At 39.8% G+C, this 20,545-nt stretch overlaps 1 protein-coding gene across 3 annotated transcripts in view; it reads left to right on the forward strand.

Moving 5' to 3' along the window:
• Window positions 1–2,523, forward strand: part of ABCB1 (ATP binding cassette subfamily B member 1) — a 110,783-nt gene extending 108,260 nt beyond the window's left edge. For all 3 annotated transcript variants that reach the window (XM_030857023.2, XM_060304723.1, XM_060304724.1), the window contains 2 exons: window positions 978–1,124; window positions 1,914–2,523. In XM_030857023.2, the coding sequence (XP_030712883.1) occupies window positions 978–1,124; window positions 1,914–2,117 (351 nt within the window). In that variant the 3' untranslated portion in view covers window positions 2,118–2,523. The remainder of the gene's footprint in view (window positions 1–977; window positions 1,125–1,913) is intronic.
• The last annotated feature ends 18,022 nt before the right edge of the window (window positions 2,524–20,545 follow it).

Raw genomic sequence — 20,545 nt, forward strand, 5'->3', positions numbered from 1 at the left:
GAACATGAATTTTAAAGTCAAACTCTGGATGTCAGAATCAGAGCCCACAGTTTGACTAACATTTCAGCCTGGCAAGGACCTGAAAATAAAAAGATAATATGGTTTTTTTAGGTTACACATTACATTTCTGCTCTCCCCTACATACCCTATTAACTCCTGTCCTATTGTCACATTGGATACTTAGTGAGCATTATCTGCTCTGGGAAACAATATGTGAAAATTTTCAGGAGAACTCTGAAAACAAAAGTCAATCAGGAGATTTCAGCTTTTCAAGTTAGATATCGAATAGAGTTTCTTAGCATCCATTAAAATTGTTGAAGCTTTGGAGATAGTCTTATAAAAACAGACAACAAAAGGCTAACATCCCAAGAATTTCTTCCCTTCCTAACTTTATTTTTTTAAAAGGATATTATCATAATCGACATTTTATTTTTTTAACATCTTTATTGGCATATAATTGCTTTACAAAGGTGTGTTAGTTTCTGCTGTATAACAAAGTGAATCAGCTATACATATACATACATCCCATATCCCCTCCCTCTTGCGTCCTTCCTCACTTTAAAATAATGCAGAGAGCATCACCTGCTGGTTATAAATAAAATGAGTTTCAATTATTTTATTATGCATAGCCTGTTAAAATCAAATTTCCTTCCTCCTACCAATCTTTGTCCCAAATGCAATGAAACCAGAAGGCTGGAAGAGCCTCACATTGCAACAGTCATCTTCCTCGTAAATATGTTGACTTGTCTACACTAAAGCATAACTTTTAAGACCCAAACGTCTGTCTTCAAGAAGAGAGGTTAATCCTGCCATTGAGAGCTATGTTTTTGTTGTTTAACTCTCCTTCAACCCATTCTTAGCTTCTGAACCTAAACTTTTTTGTGTATGTGGAAGTGGTTATCCTATTTTCTGCAAGCACACTCTATTTCAGAACTTTATCAGTTCTACTCTTCATCATAACAAAACCCTATTTACAGAAATATAACACCAGAGTAGGAGACAAAGGAACTCAGCTCTCTGGTGGCCAGAAGCAGCGCATTGCGATAGCTCGTGCCCTTGTTAGACAGCCTCGTATTTTGCTTCTGGATGAAGCTACATCAGCTCTGGATACAGAAAGTGAAAAGGTAAGAATTTAACGTGGACTCATTCACACTTGAAGCAGTTGTCCCTTAAAAGGTTTTAAGTTTATGCTTCTGTCTTCTACAGTAGAGAACACAATTCAGCCAGATACTGAGTTTTGTTACTTTCAGTGGAATTTAAACACTTTCGGTAGCTGTCATTCAAGAGAACTAAGATGAAACAAGGCAGATTAGTCTTATGCTTGTGCTCCAAAAGTCAGCCCCGGATCACTTTGTATTGATCTAAAAAGCTGCATTCAGGAGCCATAGTCCCATTTCTACTGGCAGCATCTCCTCAACAACTATATAAAAAAGTGGAAGCACAGAACAGTGTTAAAAGCTGACTGTACTTGAAGGTAAATAGTAGCAATTGTTTTCAGTTTGAGAAGAAATGGAGTGTTCAGGTGTCTGAAAGATAAACTCATTCTGAGTTTTTTTTTATCTTAAAAATACCAAAATTCAAGGAGGCTGTGTTTGGCCTGTGCTCAGGCTTCCTGTATTTACTGTAGTGCTAGACCAGAAGGATGTCACAAGGCTGGGCACACTACTAAGTGCTTCTAAATGATTGCATAGGCTGTATTTATAGTCATAACTCTGAGATAAACCAAATTAGGATTCAGTATTCTTCTGATACGACAGATCCCTTGCTTTGTAAAATCTATGTTATATTCCATTGACACCACTGTTAAAGAGGCACGTATCGTTGGAGAAATTAATTGTGAGGCTTGTTATGGAGGAGAAATTCAAGGGAGTGGATTATTATGATCAGAGTTAATTTGTGTGATTATTGAACAGGTTGTCCAAGAAGCCCTGGACAAAGCCCAAGAAGGGCGCACCTGCATCGTCATCGCTCACCGCCTGTCCACCATTCAGAATGCAGACTTGATAGTGGTGTTTCAGAACGGCAAAGTCAAGGAGCACGGCACACACCAGCAGCTGCTGGCACAGAAAGGCATCTATTTCTCCATGGTCAGTGTCCAGGCTGGAGCAAAGCGCTAGCGAACTATGACCATATGAGCTATTAAATATTGCCTAATATTTGTGTTAAAATATGGCATTTAATCAAAATTGAAAAAGTGAGCACCTCCTGGGAAAACGATGTAGAGTTACTTATTTAACATTTCCTGCTGCAGTGGAAGATCATTCCACCCAGTTCAGAGTTTTCAGAGACTATAATTGAAGGAACAGAAAGAAACAGCATCAGTTGGAGAAAAGTAATGGTTTTAATTGCATTATAAAATTTATAGAATCATTCAAAGTAGATTTTGTTAATAAAGTGTATAATTTTTGTTTATATTTTCTTATTCAGACTGTAACTGACTACCTTGCTAAAAGATTATAGAAGTAGCAAAAAGTACTGAATGTTTGTGTAAAGTGCCTATAATAAAACTAAACTTTTATATGACTGGAGTCATCTTGTCTAAAGTGCCTGTAAATCTGTCGTCTCCCAGTTGGACTACTGAAGATCATTTCTGCACTTTAAAAAAAGGACTTCTTTAAAACTCTCATTAATTTTTGTAAGAATGGTTAAACAGTGTAATAATTCCTATTGTACATGTCTTTTCACGTTGGGTTCTACAAAGCCATCTGGCTTCATTCTTCTTGGACTTGATCCTGCTGATTCTTGCATTTCCACTTTATGCTGGCTGTCAAACCAACCACATAGATCAATACAGGATTTTAGGGGCTGAGATGGGGCAGAGGATGGACAATTGTGAAGTGTAAACTCTGATGTACGTTGAATATCTTGCATTGCTCTTATAGGATTTTAATACTTTTGCATTTTTAAAAATACAGTTCTTTTTCTGTTTTGATAATGCATCACTTTTCCCAGTAATTGGTCTCTTCCAAAGTTGATCCTTCTGGCGGCAGGTGATTAAAATGTGCCATAAGTTTAAATACATCATCATGAAAACATGATGAAAAAGGAGAATATCACCAGAAAATGATACTCTGACTATAAAAAGAGAAGCCAAAAAGCACTATAAACATGATTGAGAGTCACAAGCTGGGAGCAGTATTTGCCATATTTATTTTAAATAATTGGTATTGTTACTATCTAAAGAATTTTGAAAGGAAGAAAATGCCATCACCTCCAAGGAAGAATTGGCAGAGGACATGGTCCAGTAAATCCCAAAGAAGAAATTGAGGAGAAGGAAAGTGCACACTCTCAAAGAAATGTAGATTAGATCAACAAACCCTTGAGGGGTAACATGAGCCCCATGGCGGAATAAGACATCCTTTGTTTCTCCCTCAAGGACATAATTTGGCATCCAAGCACAGACAAAAGTACCTTTTTGGGAGTTGTGGGATCCAGCATCATATGCCAAGGGACCTAAGAGGAGTCTTGCTTCCCCGTGAGTCAACTAATAGGGATAAAGACCTGGGTCCTGGCTGTGGACCCTGCAGTAGCCTGTGAACTGGCTCCAGCCCCCCTTGGCCTTGGTCCAGGAGCCCCTGGAAGACACTGTCTAAGACAATCACCCACAGACCATAGAGCCTTTGTACAAGTCCTGGTTTCCAGATGAGAAGTTCCAGCGCACCTTTGGAGCAGAAAAACTCGGAGTTTGGAAACATTGAGAGGATGAGAGGAACAGCTTGACCTGACTTGCACCATCCCTCCCCCCAAGGGGACACAGCTTAGGGCCAAGAGAGATCTCAGCCTGTGATTTCTCTCAGGGAAAGTGAGAGCTTGTGAGTGACACGTGGCTCACGGGAGGCTGCCAAGGGAGCTCCTTTCTCTCTCCCCACATCCAGAGTACTGAAACATGAACTGCATGACTGAGAGGCAGGAAGAGACGGAGAATGGCACGTAGCTCCCTCAGAGGGTGTTAAAGGGGCACAGAGCCTGCTCACCACATTCAAGAAGCCTGCCCTGAAGCCGCTGGGAATGCCTCACCTGCAGATCCTCCAACAGGCGCACGGGTGTCCCCAGTGCTCAGTATGCCTCACGCACACAAACCCCCTGACCCTGTGGCTGGCTCCCTGTGTGTGCTCCCAGCAGCAGTGGTGAGAGCAGGGTCTGGCAGATGGTGGGTGATATTCAAGCACACAAAGAATGCAGGCTTGAATCTGCAGGCCAGGGAGAAGCCACAAATGAGCTTTAGGGCCACCTTTGAAAAAAGGGAGGCAGCCAATACATGGTTTGGTGCATTGCAGATCGAGGGGAGGCATATAAGCTTAAGGATTCTGCCACAAGAGGGAGCAAGAAGTGTGGATCAGGTGTAACCAGAGAAGGCCTGAGAAAGCCTCAATCACTAGCAGGGCTGATGGAAGATACTTCTCTCCTGAAGCCAGTTAATAAAGACAGGAGGAGGTGACTTTAACTTCAAATGGGAAGACAGCAATGCAGAGCTTCAAGGAATATGAAAAATCAAGGAAACATGACACCACCAAAGGGTCACAATAATCTTCCAGTAACCAACCCAAGACATGGAGATCTGTGATTTTTCTCATAGTGAATTCAAATATGCTGTTCTAAGGAAACTCTGTGAGTTCAAAGAAAACACAAAGACAAGTCAACAAAATTAGAAAAACAGTACACAAACAAAATGAGAAATTTGACAAAGGATAGAAAATATTAAAAGGAACCAAACAAATTCTGAAGCTGAAGAATACAGTGAATGAAATGAAAAATATAATAAAGAGCATCAGTAGCACCTAAATATATTCAGCAAATACTAAGAGATCTGAAGTGAGAAATAGACAACAATACTGTAATAGGAGGGGACTTCAATATCCTACTTTCAACAATAAAGGGATCATCAACAAAGAAATGTTGGATCTGGACTACACTTTAGACCAAATGGATTAGCAGACATGTAGGGAACACTCCATCCAAACAGCAGCAGAATACACGTGCTTCTCAAGTACACATGTAAAAAGTAGCAGAATAGGTCAGTCAGAAGACAGAAGAGAAGAACTTTGAAGTTACCTAGTCAGAGGAGAGAATAAAGAAAAAAGAATGGAAGAGAATGAGAAAGCCTACATGATATATACAGTACTATCCAAAGAACCAATTTGTGAATTATTGGTGTTCTGGAAGGAGAAGAGAGGACGGAAAGCTTATTTAAAGAAATAGTGGCTAAGAATTTTTTCCAGACCTGGGCAGAGATTTAGATCTCCAAATTCACGAAGCTGGTAGGCCACCCAACAAAATCAACCTAGAGAGATCCTCTCCAATACACATTATAATAAAACTGTTAAAAATCTAAAACAAGGAATCTTAAAAGCATCAAGAGAGGAAAAAAGCTTATAACTTTCAAAAGAACCTGCATAAGGCTATCAGTGGATTTCTCAGCAGAAACTTGACAGGCCAGGAGAGAGTGGGATGATACATTCAAAGTGCTGAAAGGAAAAAAAAAAAAAAAAGCCCTGCCAGTCAAGAATTCTCTGTCCAGCAAAGTTGTCCTTCATAAACGAAGGAGAGAGACTTTCTCAGGCAAACAGAAGCTGACAGAATTCACCACCACAAGACCTGCCTTACAAGAAATGCTGACTGGAGTTCTTCAAGCTGTAATGAAAGGATGCTAATTAGTAACACGTAGCCAACTTCAGAATACTCTGATACTGTCATATGGTGCTGTATTAAAAGTTATAGGACAGTATAAAGGTTAAAGGACAAGGGTATTAATAATAGCTATAGCTACAATTTATTAATAAATACCCAATATAAAGAGGTAAATTGTGGACTTCCCTGGTGGCACAGTGGTTAAGAATCTGCCTGCCTGCCAATGGAGGGGACATGGGTTCAAGTCCGGGTCTGGGAAGATCCCACATGCTGTGGAGCAACAAAGCTCGTGTGCCACAACTAGTGAGCCCGTGCACCACAACTACTGAAGCCTGCGTACCACAGCTACTGAAGCCCTGCGTGCCTAGAGCCCATGCTCCGCAACAAGAGAAGACACCACAATGAGAAGCCTGCGCACCACAAAGAAGAGTAGCCCCCGCTTGCTGCAACTAGAGAAAGCCCACGTGCAGCAACAAAGACCCAACGCAGCCAAAAATAATCTTTTAAAAAAAGAGGTAAATTGTGACATCAAAAACATAAAAGGGGGGAGTAAAAGTTTAGAGTTTTTGTATGCAAAGTTGTTAGCAGTGTAAAATAAACTATTATATCTGTAAGATGTTTTATGTAAGCTTCATGGTAACCACAAAGCAAAACCCTGTAGCAGATTCACAAAAGAGAAGAGAATCAGAGCATACCACTATGGAAAGTCATCAATTCACAAAGGAAGGCAGCAAGAGAGGAAGAAAGGAACAAGGGAACTACAAAATAGCCAGAAAGCAATTAACAAGATAGCACTAAGAAGTCATTGCCTATCAATAATTACTGTAAACGTATGTTGATTGAATTCTCCAATTAAAAGGCATAGAGTGGCTGGATAAGACCCAACTATATGCTGACTACAAGAGACTTGCTTCGACTTTAAGGACACACATAGGCTCAAAGTGAAGGCATGAAAAAGATACTCCATGCAAGTAGAAACCAAAAGAGAACAGAGCTAGCTATACTTATATCAGAGAAAATAGACTTAAAGCCAAAAACAATAACAAGAGACCAAGAAGGTCATTATATAATGATAAAGGAGTCAATTCATCAAGAAGATATCACAGTTGTGAATATATATGTGCCCAACATTGAAGCACCTAAATATATTCAGCAAATACTAAGAGATCTGAAGTGAGAAGTAGACAACAATACTATAATAGTAGGGGACTTCAGTATCCTACTTTCAACAATAAAGGGATCATCAACAAAGAAATGTTGGATCTGGACTACACTTTAGACCAAATGGATTAGCAGACATGTAGGGAACATTCCATCCAACAGCAGCAGAATACACATGCTTCTCAAGTACACATGTAAAATTCTCCAGGAGAGGTCACATGATAAGTCACAAAGCAAGTGTTAGTAAATTTAAGAAGATTAAAATGATACCAAGTATCTTTTTCAGCCACAGTGATAGAAACCTAAAATCAATGACAGGAGGAAAGTTGGAAAACTAACAATAATATGGAAATTAAACACTCCTGAACAACCAATGGGTTAAGGAAAAAAAAAAGGGGAAATTTTTAAAAATATCTTGAAGCAAATGAAGATAGAAACACAACATACCAAAACCTATGGGATGCAGCAAAAGATGTTTTAAGAGGGGAGTTTATGGAGATAAATGCCTACGTTAAGAAACGAGAAAGATCTCAGAAAAGCTACCTTTACACTTCAAGAAACTAGGAAAAGAAAAATAAACTGAGACCAAAGTTATCAGCAGAAAGGAAATAAGATCAGAACAGAAATAAATAAAGACTAGAAAAACAAAAGAAAAGAACAATGAAAATAATAACTTTTTTTGAAAAGATAAGCAATATTGACAAAACTAGCTAGAAAGAAAAACAGAGAAATCAAATAAAATTGGAAATGAAAGAGGAGAAATTACAACTGATGGCACAGAAATAGAAAGGTTCATAAGAGACTACTATAAACACTTATACACCAAAAAATTGGATAAAAACAAACTGATAAATTCTTAGAAACATATACCATACCAAGACTGAATCATGAAGAAGTCAAAAATCTGAATAGACCAATAATGAGTAAGGAGATTAAGTCAGTAAACCAAACCTCGCAACAAAGAAAAACCCAGGGCAGATGGTTTCACTGGTGAATTCTACCAAACATTTAAAGAAGAATAACACCAATCTTTCTCAAACTCTTCCAAACAATTGAATAGGAGGGACCACTTCCAAAGTCATTTTACAAGGCCAGCATTGTCCTGATTAAAAAGCCAAGTAAGAACATTACATGGAAATAACAGACAAATATCTGTGATGAATATTGATGCAAAAATTCTTGATAAAATGCTAGCAAACTGGATTTAACTGCACATTAGAAGGATCGTATAGCATGATCAAGGGGGCTTTATTCCTGGGATGCAAGGATGGTTCAACACATGCAAATCAATAATTAATAAATTAATTTTATTAAATAAAATGAAAAATAAAAATGAGATCATCTCAATAGATGCAGAAAAGAATTTGACAAAATACAACATCCTTTCTTGATAAAAACTTTCAACAAATTGATTATATAGGGAATAGACCTTAACACAATAAAGGCCATATATTGTAAGCCTACAGCTAACAGCATACTCATTGGTGAAAGGTTGAAAGCTTTTCCTCTAAGATCAGGAATGAAATAAGAGTCCCCACTCCTGACTCCTAGTATTGGGCATTCTAGCCAGAGTAATCAGGCAAGAAAAAAAAAATGGCATTCAAATCAGAAAGGAAGAAGTAAAATTGTCTTTGCAGATGATAAGATCATATACACATACAGAATGTCCTAAAGTTTCTACCAAAAAATGTGTCTTTCTCTGCCTGGCTTATTTCACGTAGCATAATGCCCTCCAGGTTCATTCGTGTTGCCACAATGCAGGATTTCCTTCTTTTTATGGCTGAACAGTATTCCGTTGTATGTATATACCACATTTTCTTTATCCAGTCATACTTTGATGGATACTTAGATTGTTTCCAAATTTTGGCTACTGTGAATAATGTGGCAATGAGCGTGGAGTGCTGATTTCATTTCCTTCAGATGTATACCCAGAAGTAGAATTGCTGGATCATGTGGTAGTTCTGTTTTTAATTTTTTGGGTAACTTCCGTACTGTTTTCCATGTTAAGCCGTCAAATTTGTGGTAATTGGTTACAGTAGCCTTGGGAAACTGATACAGGCTTCAAATCAGGGAAGCTAAATATAATATTTTATTTTATGTTATTTTTTTAAAAAGGAGTCTAATGAGGCTGTGAGTTGGGCTAACGAAAAGAGAGAAGGACGGGTGGCTGTGAGAAATATCCATAGATGTGAAAGGTAGAGGGAGGAAAATAATTGGCTAGGAAAATGCTATGACATTGATGGAGGTGAGGAACTCTTAGGAGGAAGATGATGTGTTCATATGGCTTGAAGGTGACATCATAGTAGAAGATTTTGAAAAGTGTGGCCCTTGGGTAGTAACTAAACACAGATGGGTCCCCTGTGTGCTGTTTGCTTGAATTCAACTTTTATTTTCTTAGTTCCATCCTACGATTCTCCAGCTCTGTCCAACCCTAAACAATGATGGTGATTTTGTTCACCAGAACGAACTTCTGAATTCAGGCCGAAGTGTGTTTCTGTTTCATGACATAAAAAGCAGCCACTTGTTACCAGGTCTCAATAATAAGAAGTCTTTTTGATTCATTTTTCTTACTCATATCTTCATTTCAGATGCCTGCTTCTAATTTGTGAACCTTTTGAGGAAAGGATTATGTCTTTGCATCACTTTGCTCTTTTGTCTCGAGGTTCAGTGTCTGCTCTTTTGCCAATTTTGTTTTTTTTTATCTAGTATGTACTTTCCTCTGGGTCAGTTTTGCTTTATCAAAAATTAACATCTGAAAAGTCATTTGTTAATATAAGATATATTAACAGTATTCTTATCTAAGGCCATACAGTTTTGCATAAAAAATAGGGAGGGGAGTTCATCTTTACCATAAGACCTGTGACCCACCTTTACCTACTCTACCAAATAAAAGGGAAAACTGTATGGGAATTGTGTCCATAATTTTTTAAAAGAAAAAAATGTTTTTAAGAAATTAGAGTAGTCTGATAACAGTATTATACCAATGCCAACGTCCTGCGTTTGATTTTGTATTATAGTTACTACCTGCTGTCATTCAGGGAAGCTCGATGAAGGGTACACAGGACTCTACAATTTTTGCAACTTCCTATGAGTCTATGATTATTTGACAAGAAAAAGTTAAAAGAGAAATAGGAGAATCATATGGTGAAACTTTACTTAGAGACTTGCTGCTCTTGGAATTATCTGGCAGTCCAGTGGTTAGGACTCTGCACTTCCACTGCAGGGGGTACGGGTTCGATCCCTGATCAGGGAACTAAGATCCTGCAAGCCGCATGACGTGGCCAAGAAAAAAAAAAATTGCTGCTCTTGAAGTGATAGTAATTCGGGCTAAAATCTGAAAAATGAGAAGGAGTTACCCAGGAAATGGTGTGAGTGTGGAAGACAGGACATAGGGATGAAGGGACAGCATTTCAGGTGGAGGAAACAGCCTGTTCCCAAAGGATTTGAACTACAGAAGGAAGGATGTTGTGGTTGGAGCTGGCTGATCAAGGCGGAGAGTGGCATGAGACACTGGCCTGCTACCTCTGGGAGCCCTGCCTGACAAAGTGGAGTTTGGGAGTGTTTTACCCCTCCCTCTCAGAACCCAGCCACTGTGCCATAAGAAGCAGCCTGAGTTACATGGGAAGGCCACATGACTTGACTCAGCAGAGCCCCCAGCCCACAGCCAGTATCAAGTCCCAGGCACGTGAGTGGGTATCTCAGACATCCAGCCCAGTCAAGGCTTCAGATGACTGCAGCCCCAGCCAGTTTCTGACTGTATGCTCATGAGATGAGAACCACCCAGCTGATCCCAGTCAATCTGAAGAACCATAAGAGATAAAAAAAAAAACATTATTTTAAACCAATTGATAACTAGAATGAGTAATAACCCTTCTAGTTGCAGAGCCTATAAAGAATTTTCGCTTGCCTTAACTCTCTTGGTCCTCAAAAGTATGCTGTAGGCTGTAATATCTTGGTGGGCATCTGGTTCATCATTGTAATCCAACGCCTCCATCGATGTAGAAAGTCCTCCATAAAAATCTTTGTTAAATGAAAACGAAAAAAGATTTGTCAGTCTTAAAAAAAGATTAGACAAAAGATTTTCTGGAGCACCGTCTGTAACTGTAGTCCTTTGTCCCACTTGGAACTTCTAACACTAAGATGAAAGACCTCTGCCCTTGGCGTCAGGAGAAATCAGAATAGCAAAGAGAAGAGCAGCAGTGCTTACAGATACGTGCAAGAGGCAAAGATACATGATGAAATATTTTTACCAGGACTCTTTCAAAAGAGCCAGTTTTGGTCATAAGGAAAAGTGACCTTTGAATTGGAAACTGAACGTTTTTGCTTTCGGCACTGGGCAGCAAAATTGAAATGTTTTCCCTTCTTATTGATTGTGGCTTGTTATGTGGAGAGGCACCAAGGCGCTCCAGCGAGAAAACCTGGGTTTCTCTTCTGGCTGCCTGTTTGTTACGCATGTGATTCTTTGGGCCAGTTACTTATTTTCTCTAAACCTTTATTTCCTCTTTGGGACTTAAGGAATTTCAATAGCTACCTCATTGGATTACTTGAGCACTAAATATTATAATAAAGTATTTAGGACAATACTCAACAGATAGAATATAGCAAAAGGAAAATTTGCCTTCACTCCGTGTGTTTCTTGCTCTTCAAGGCCACCAATTCTCATGAAAAGGAAGTTCCTCATGAAAAGGAAGTTCTGTTTTATATTTATTCACCTAAGAATTAAGTGCCTATGGGCTAGATATTAGGAGCACACTGATAAGACAAGGAGCCATGGTTTAAGGAGAGAGGAAATAAGGTTAGTAATGTGTGTAGGTGTCATAACACAAGACTTCTTGGGAAACTAAGAAGAGAGCCATCACTTCTCCTGGGAGTGCTTTGAGGGTTTAAAAAAAACGTCCTAGAGAACTGAGAATCTACTTGTCAGATGGACAGTAGAGAAAATCTGTGCATGTGGAGAGCAGTGTAAACAGCCTGGAAGGCTGGATCAGAAGTGACTCACAGTGCTCAGTTTCAGGTGTTGCGTGTTGGGAGGAGTGGGTGGTGCCCACCACAGAGATGAGTCTGGGAAGTCAGGTAGGAACCAAGCCTGAAGGGTCTGGTGTGCCAGAATAAGTGTATTTTTATTCTTGCTGTGGTTTATTTGAAATAGAGAGAGAGTTGAGATATGCCCTACTTTTTTTGTTGTTTTTTTTTTGCGGTACGTGGGCCTCTCACTGTTGTGGCCTCTCCCATTGCGGAGCACAGGCTGCGGACGCGCAGGCTCAGCGGCCATGGCTCACGGGCCCAGCCGATCTGCGGCATGTGGGATCCTCCCAGACCGGAGCACGAACCCGTGTGCCCTGCATCGGCAGGCAGACTCTCAACCACTGCGCCACCAGGGAAGCCCTGCCCTACTTCTGAGTGTCCACGTTCCTACAAAGGTACCTGTGCAGTAAGATATTATAAAATAAATCACATTTAACTTCTTTGATTTCTGTTATGCAGATGGACATACCACCCTTTTACAAACTCCTTAAGTAAAGGAAGAAAAGAACCCACTTTAGAAACCTACCTTGTAACCCTTTCACATGTGGGAAACCTGCAAGAGAGTTTCTGCGACTGGAGTATTTCAACCACAAGCATCAGGGGCCCCAACATCCTAGCATCTCAGGCCAGAAATTACACTGTTCTTTATGGGAAGGAGGGGAAAAGGCAAGGTGAGGGAAAGAGGGTTTTTTTTGGGTTTTTTTGTTTTTTTAGTGAAGCGATAGAGAAAGCTAAACGATGTTATCAGGTCATACTTCTAATATTTATTTCTGTCATTAAGCAGTGGGCATTTGAGGCTTTCCTGTTCTATCAGAATTTGAGTATGACAGTTTTTGCATTTCCCAAAGAGTTCATTGTCCCTGTTCAACTCCCTCTTATGCAAAACATGTCTGTCAGTGTGGGCAATGACCCCATTACTCCCACTCTTTAGAGTTTAACTAGATGACTCGGGCAATGAGTCATTTTTCCATGGATTGTTTATGTTGCTTGGAAAAGTGGCAGTTCCAGCCAAGCTATGGCTGAGACTACCTGAATTATTTGGAAAACACTATGGCCATAGTAATCTGCCTTCTTAGACTAAAAAAAAAAATGGTATAAAATTCTTCGGGATCAGGGAGCCCAGGTCTGGAACATGTACATATAGATAAAACCTGGAGAGCAATATGCTAAAGGGAAGTGGTTGGGTTAAAGTGAAAAAAACAATTTTATGGATTCCCTCTGTGAGAACAAATACTTAAAGGAGTGTCAGAGGCTAAATACAAAATACTGGATGTTTCATAAAAGTTTGCATTCATGAATAAGTCTTTTGCATATATTTCAATTCTGAAAGCGACTTTTTGGAGAAGCTAAATTTTTTATTGGCTATTAATAGATGAAATTAAATTTCAAGTACATTTTCTTTTTAAATTTTATTTATTTAATTTATTTATTTTTGGCTGTGTTGGGTCTTCATTGCTGCACACGGGCTTTCTCTAGTTGCGGCGAGCGGGGGCCACTCTTCATCGCGGTGCACGGGCCTCTCACTATCGTGGCCTCTCTTGTTGAGGAGCACAGGCTCCAGACGCGCAGGCTCAGTAGTTGTGGCTCACGGGCCTAGTTGCTCCGCGGCATGTGGGATCTTCCCAGACCAGGGCTCGAACCCGTGTCCCCTGCATTGGCTGCCAGATTCTCAACCACTGCGCCACCAGGGAAGCCCAACACAAATTTTTATAAGTAGACATGATCTACTGGAGGTTACTAAGGTTGTGAGAGAGTGTGGAGGAGGGGAATGAGTAGATAAGTTAGAGAAATCTTTTTATCTAATACTTCATATCCCTTTTTCTATTGATGAACAAATACAAAGATTGGCTAATTTGATTTTAGAATCTTCTTCCTTTGCCTCGGCACCCTATTAGAGAAAATGGATTTTTAAAATCTGGTAGCAACTTCCAAGAAGATGGAGTAGACATATTTTTCCCTATTCCTCCTGCTAAGTACAACCAGAAATACAGAATGTTATTTATAAAACAATCATAAGAGTACTTCGAAAAGTGAAGAGAAGACAAAGTAGCTAAGGACCTTGGAATCCAAAGAATGACATGGTGGTGAGTTCTTCATTTTTGTTTTTGGCCTGTGGTTTTTTTGTGTTTTTTTTCCTTTAATTGAAGTATAGTTGATTTATAATATTGTGTTAGTTTCAGATGTATACAGCAAAGTGATTTGGTCATACATATATATGTATATATCTATATTCTTTTTTCTATTATAGTTTATTACAAGATATTGAGTATAGTTCCCTGTGCTATACAGTGAATCCTTGTTTTTTATCTATTTTATATAAAGTAGTGTGCATCTGTTAATCCCATATTCCAAATTTATCCCTCTACCCTTTCCCCTTTGGTAACCATAGGTTTGTTTTCTATGTCTGTGAGTTGGTTTCTGTTTTATAAATAAGTTCACTTGTACTGTTTTTTAGATTCCACCTATAAGTGATATCATATAGTATTTGTCTTTCCCTGTCTAACTTACTTCACTTAGTATGATAATTTCTAGATCCATCCATGTTGCTGCAAATGATGTTATTTCCTTCTTTTTTATGGTTAAGTAATATTGCATTGTATATGTATACCACTTATTCTTTATACATTCATCTGTCAGCGAACATTTGGGTTGCTTCCCTGTCTTAGCTATTGTAAATAGTGCTGCAATGAACATTGGGGTGCATGTATACTTTTCTTAAAATTAATTAATTAATTTATTTATTTATTTTTGGCTGCATTGGGTCTTCGTTGCTGCACGTGGGCTTTCTCCAGCTGTGGCAAGCGGGGGCCGCTTCTCGTTGCAGTGGCTTCTCTTGTTGCGGAGCATGGGCTCTAGGCGCACAGGCTTCAGTAGTTGTGACATGCAGTCTCAGTAGTTGTGGCTCGTGGGGCTCTAGAGTGCAGGCTCAGTAGTTGTGGTGCACGGGCTTAGTTGCTCTGCAGCATGTGGGATCTTCCTGGACCAGGGCTGGAACCCGTGTCCCCTGCATTGGCAGGCAGATTCCTAACCACTGCGCCACCGGGGAAGTCCCTGCATGTATACTTTTGAACCATGGTTTTCTTCATATATATGTCCAAGAGTGGGATTTCTGGATCATATGGTAACTCTATTTTTAGTTTTATTAAGGAACCTCCACACTGTTTTCCATAGTGGCTGCACCCATTTACATTCCCACCAACAGTGTAGGAGGGTTCCCTTTTCTCATTACGCTCTCCAGCATTTATTGTTTGTGGACTTTCTAAAAAAAATTTTTATTGGAGTATAGTTGATTTACAGTGTTGTCTTATTTGCAGACTTTTTGATGATGGCCATTCTGACCAGTGTGAGGTGATACCTCATTGTAGTTTTGATTGCATTTCTCTAATAATTAGTGATATTGAGCATCTTTTCAAGTGCCTATTGGCCATCTGTATGTCCTCTTTGGAGAAATGTCTATTTAGGTCTTCTGCCCATTTTCTGATTGGATTGTTTGTTTTTTTGTTATTGATTTGTATGAGCTGTTTGTATGTTTTGGAAATTGAGCCCTTGTTGGTTGCATGGTTTGCAAAGATTTTCTCCCAGTCTGTAGGTTGTCTTTTTGTTTTGTTTATGGTTTCCTTTGCTGTACAAAAGCTTATAAGCTTGATGAGGTCTCATTTGTTTATTTTTGCTTTTATTACTCTTGCCTTGGGAGACTGACCTAAGAAAGCATTGCTACGATTTATGTCAGAGAATGTTTTGCCTATGTTCTCTTCTAGGAGTTTTATGGTGTCATGTCTTAAATATAAAGTCTTTAAGCTATTTTGAGTTTATTTTTGTGTATGGTATGAGGGTGTGTTCTAACTTCATTGAATTAATTATGGCAGTCCAGCTTTCCCATCACCACCTGCTGAAGAGACTGTCTTTTCTCCATTGTATATTTTTGCCTCCTTTGTTGAAGGTGTGTGGGTTTACTTCTGGGCTCTCTATTCTGTTCCATTGATCTATGTATCTATTTTTGTGCCAGTACCATGCTGTTTTGATTACTGTAGCTTTGTAGTGTTGTCTGAAGTCTGGGAGGGTTATGCCTCCAGCTTTGTTATTTTTCCTCAGGATTGCTTTGGCAATTCTGGGTCTTCTGTGATTCCATATAAATTTTAGAATTATTAAATTGTTCTAGTTTTGTGAAAAATATTATGGGTAATTTGATAGGGATCACATTAAATCTGTAGACTGCTTTGGGTAGTATGACCATTTTAACTATGTTAATTCTTCCAATCCAAGAACATGGGATATCTTTCCATTTCCTTGAATCATACTCAACTTCCTTTATCAGTGTTCTATAGTTCTCAGTGTATAAGTCTTTCACCTCTTTGGTTAGGTTTATTCCTAGGTATTTTTTTAATGTGATTTTTAAACGGGATTTTTTTTGTTTTGTTTTGTTTTGTTTTGTTTTGTTTTGTTTTGCGTTACGCGGGCCTCTCACTGTTGTGGCCTCTCCTGTTGTGGAGCACAGGCTCCGGACGCACAGGCTCAGCGGCCATGGCTCACGGGCCCAGCAGCTCCGTGGCATGTGGGATCTTCCTGGACCGGGTCATGAACCCGTGTCCCCTGCATCAGCAGGCGGACTCTCAACCACTGCACCACCAGGGAAGCCCTGTTTTTTGTTTTCTGATTTCTGATATTTCATTATTAGTGTAAAGAAATGCAACTGATTTCTATATATTAATCTTGTATTCTGCTACCTTGCTGAGTTCATTTATCAGTTCAAATAGTTTTTGTGTGGAGTCTTTATGGTTTTCTGTATAGAGTATCATATCATCTGCATATAATGACAGTTTTACCTCTTCCTTCCAATTTCGATACCTTTTATTTCTTTTTCTTGTCTGATGTTTTGTCTTGGTTTGCTTTATTCTTGCCTTGTATATCCCATACTTGGAGCTGAAGAAGGTGAAAACGCAGAAATGCCAATGTGCACAGACAAAAAGGAGCCCCAACAAAAGCCTGCTGTCTCTAACCAAAGGACCAGGAAAGGAGCAGCCCAGCAAGATAGAAAATGTTTAGACATTTTCTAGCCTCTCTACTCTAGCCAAACATCATAGGAAAATAACTATAGCACCATCCAGGCCCACGCCTGAAAAGGCTGAGTGGCAGGCCTTGACTTCTACCCTTGCGAGGCTGTAACGAGGCACCCTAACCTCACCATCTGAGCCCCACCACGGTGGTGTCAGAGAAAGCCAGGCAGGGAGCTGACTATTCATCCCCACTACAGGAATGAGGTACCACCTCCCCTCTCCTCTGGGATGGTATTAGAGGGGGCATAGTAGAGGCTCAGGACTTTCCCTATTCAGCAGTAACAAGGCCACCTCCGCACCCCTGTGGTGTCAGTGAGACCATGTGGAGAGCTGTAACAAGCACTCGCACTCTGCCCAGCTAGGAAGGTATCAATGGAGGCTATTAGGGAGTCAGAACCCCCGCCTCTGCTCGGCAGTATCAGGGAGCCCCTCCCACCTCAGGGGTCAGTGGAGACCAAGTGAGGAATCTGGACTTCTACCCTCACTTACAGTAATGACACCCCTTTCCCTGGTGGAGCAGTGTTCCCAAATCAAGGAAAATAAAAGGTTTAACTAAGATCTAGAATCTCACAACATAATACCTTAAATGTCCAGGTTTCAAGGTAATATTACTCAACAGACCAATATCCCTTATCAATTCGGACACAAAAATACAATATATTACCATTGGGGAAACTAAGAAGAGTGTACATCTGATCTCTCTGTATTATTCTTACAACTGTATGTGAATCTATAAACATCTCAAAATTAAAAATTTAATTAAAAAGAAGACAGCAAGGGAGCAGGATAAAGAGAATTATAGATTCTACCTAATATTAGTAGGGTTCCATAAATAATGCACAGGTGATTGCACACCCAAGTTAATTTTGCTTCAGTAGATTTCTGAACATTTCACAACACTCTTTAAAGTGATTGAAGAGCCCTTAAGATGCCACAGTTTCAGGGCTAGGATATAGTTCTGTGAGTAACTGAGAACTAACATCAAATGCCAACATAACGTTCCTGTTCTTTTTTGTTATATTATCTGTAGATATTTTAGTATGATATGAACAAATATTTTAATCTGTAGCAAAGTACGTACAATAGTTTGAAAAGGTACGGTTTTAGAATAACCCTAAGAGTCAACATTAATGACCTAAAGCACAGTGACCCTAGCTGGTGCTCATTCATTTAATCTCTGACCTTGGCACCCTGCAGCCCTTCCTGTCCACCCAACAGTTACCATAACTTTCACAGAGCACAAGAATTCCATTAGGCAATGTGACCTTGGAACTCTCAATGTGCCGTTACTTTATCCTGGTAGAAATGATATGACACTGATTGATAACAAGCTCTTCCCAGCTGCTTTAAATTTTGTCGTGGTACCTTTGCAAGCCTATCCTGGTTTAAGAGGGTATAAGGAAGAGTTCGTTGGAAAAGTTCGTTGGAACTATCAGTGAAAACCAGTTTCATTGGAAATCAGCATTACCCTCATCTTCAACATCTTATGAATGCCTTCCAATGTGCTGGGGCCAAATTAGATGAGTTTTATAATGAGGAAAAGAAAAGTGAGACCAAAAGGAAATGATTTTTTAGGAGATAAGAGGTCAGAGGTGGAGAGGGATTTTTGTTTTGTTTTTCACGCAGGTTAAGAGGGTTTTGAAAAGAATTGGGGGAGAAAATTACAAGATGTAACATGGTTTGAAGGCAGTGAAGACAGGAGAAATCAAGATCTATCAACTCTGAAAGGAAGATGGAAGATTTAAGCAGAGGTATTGGTGGCAGAAAATTTGGAAACAGAATGTAGTAAAGTGTGGCAACATGCAAATGTAATAGTCAAAGATAGCATCTAACTGTCTCTCTTCAGAGATGAAAAGTCAGGGAATTGTTAGCCACAAATAAAATATAGTGGGAGAAAGACCAGAGAGCATATTACCATCAAGCTAAAGACCAACTGGACAGAGAACTGAGTCCATCATTCTCTCTTCAGAGAAAACTGTTGCAAAGTAATTTATATTTAAATATAATATAAAATATATAATATAGCATATTCAATTGTAATATTATTACACTATAGAAAATATTCAATATTTTAAAATACTTTGGTAGGTAGAGTTGGCCCTTACTTACAGTACACTCTTTTTTACATATAAATCTTTTATGCTCTAGCTTAAAACTATTGATCTATTCAATACACATTTGATGAGCCTCTAGTGCTGTGGGTACTAGATCCAGAGATAGGCATGGCCTCGTCCTGGCAGCAGTCCTCCCCAGGGTGTCCTAATTCCATTCACTTACTTTTTAGGAATTCCAGTTTCCACACCTTTAAACCGAGAATGATACCGCCTCACTTGTTTTTCTTAAACATACTTCTTCTTTTGAGATTTGAATGAGGTGATATATATGTGTGACGGGCTCTATAACTTTATAAAACGCTATACAGATCTGATTTTTGTACTGGCTTATTCTCAGTTCATTTTGAGGCAGGAGCTAAGCCCCGTTTTTCTTTATATCCTCAAACCCTTGCACAGGGTCTGGTACATGGTAAGTGTGGGCAACAAATGTTGGATATCTCATTGAACAAAACAGAGGAAAATATCTTTATTCTTGTGGGTCTTACATTACTACTGAGGTGACAGTAAACAGCACGCATGATCATTTCATAAATTGTAGAGTATACTAGGAGGTGTAAAATGGTATGGGAAGAAAAATTGGAGTAGAGTAAGGGGAATTGGGAGTCCTGGGGATAAGTGTTTTTAAAGAGGTCAGGATTGGTCTCATTGACAAGATGGTAATCAAGAAGAGACTTGTAGGATGTGAAGGTTTCAGCCGTGTGAATATTTGGAGGAAGAGAATTTGGGAAACAACCAGCACAAACACCTTGAGGTGGAACCCCGCCTCAAGAAACTAGCGTGGCTGGCAGGGAGAGAGGCAGAGAGAGAAGTAGAAAACGAGGTTAGAGAAGTTACGGAGAGGGTGAGCCACTGCAGGCCATGGCTCCAAATGAACTGGGGGCCACTGGGGAATTTTGAGCAGAGGCGTCACGTGATCTGACTCACTTTTCAAAAGAATCACTCTGGCTGCTGCTTTGAGAATGGACAGAGGCAGGAGAGGAGGTAAAGACAGGAGCAGAGAGACCGTTACGAAGCTCTTGTAGTCAGGTGACAGATGAGAACGGCTTGCACCATGCTGGTAGAACTGGAGAGAAACAAGTGGTCAGATTCTGGATATATATATATTTTTTTAACTTTTTTTTTAATGTGGACCATCTTTTTTAAAGTCTTTATTGAATTTGTTATGATATCGCTTCTGTTTTATGTTTTGGTATTTTGGCTGCAAGGCATGTGGGATCTTAGTGCCCCCGACCAGGGATCGAACCTGCACCCCCTGCGTTGGAAGACAAAGTCCTAACCACTGGTCCGCTGGGGAAGTCCCTGATTCTGGATCTATTTTGAAGGTAGAACCAATAAGATTTCCTGACAGAGTTATGGGCTGTAGAAGAAAGAGAAGAATGCAGCATGACTCTAATATTTTTGCTGATCAACTGGACGGTTGGAGGTGCCAGCTGAGAAGGGGAAAAACCTGCTGGAGGGGCCAGCTTGGGGGAAAGGTCAGGAGTCAAGGTTGGGAACATGAAACATCCAAGTAGGGCTTCCCTGGTGGCGCAGTGGTTGGGAGTCCGCCTGCCGATGGCAGCG

Source organism: Globicephala melas, chromosome 9 (assembly GCF_963455315.2).
Source record: "Globicephala melas chromosome 9, mGloMel1.2, whole genome shotgun sequence".
NCBI classification, from domain to species: Eukaryota; Metazoa; Chordata; class Mammalia; order Artiodactyla; family Delphinidae; genus Globicephala; species Globicephala melas.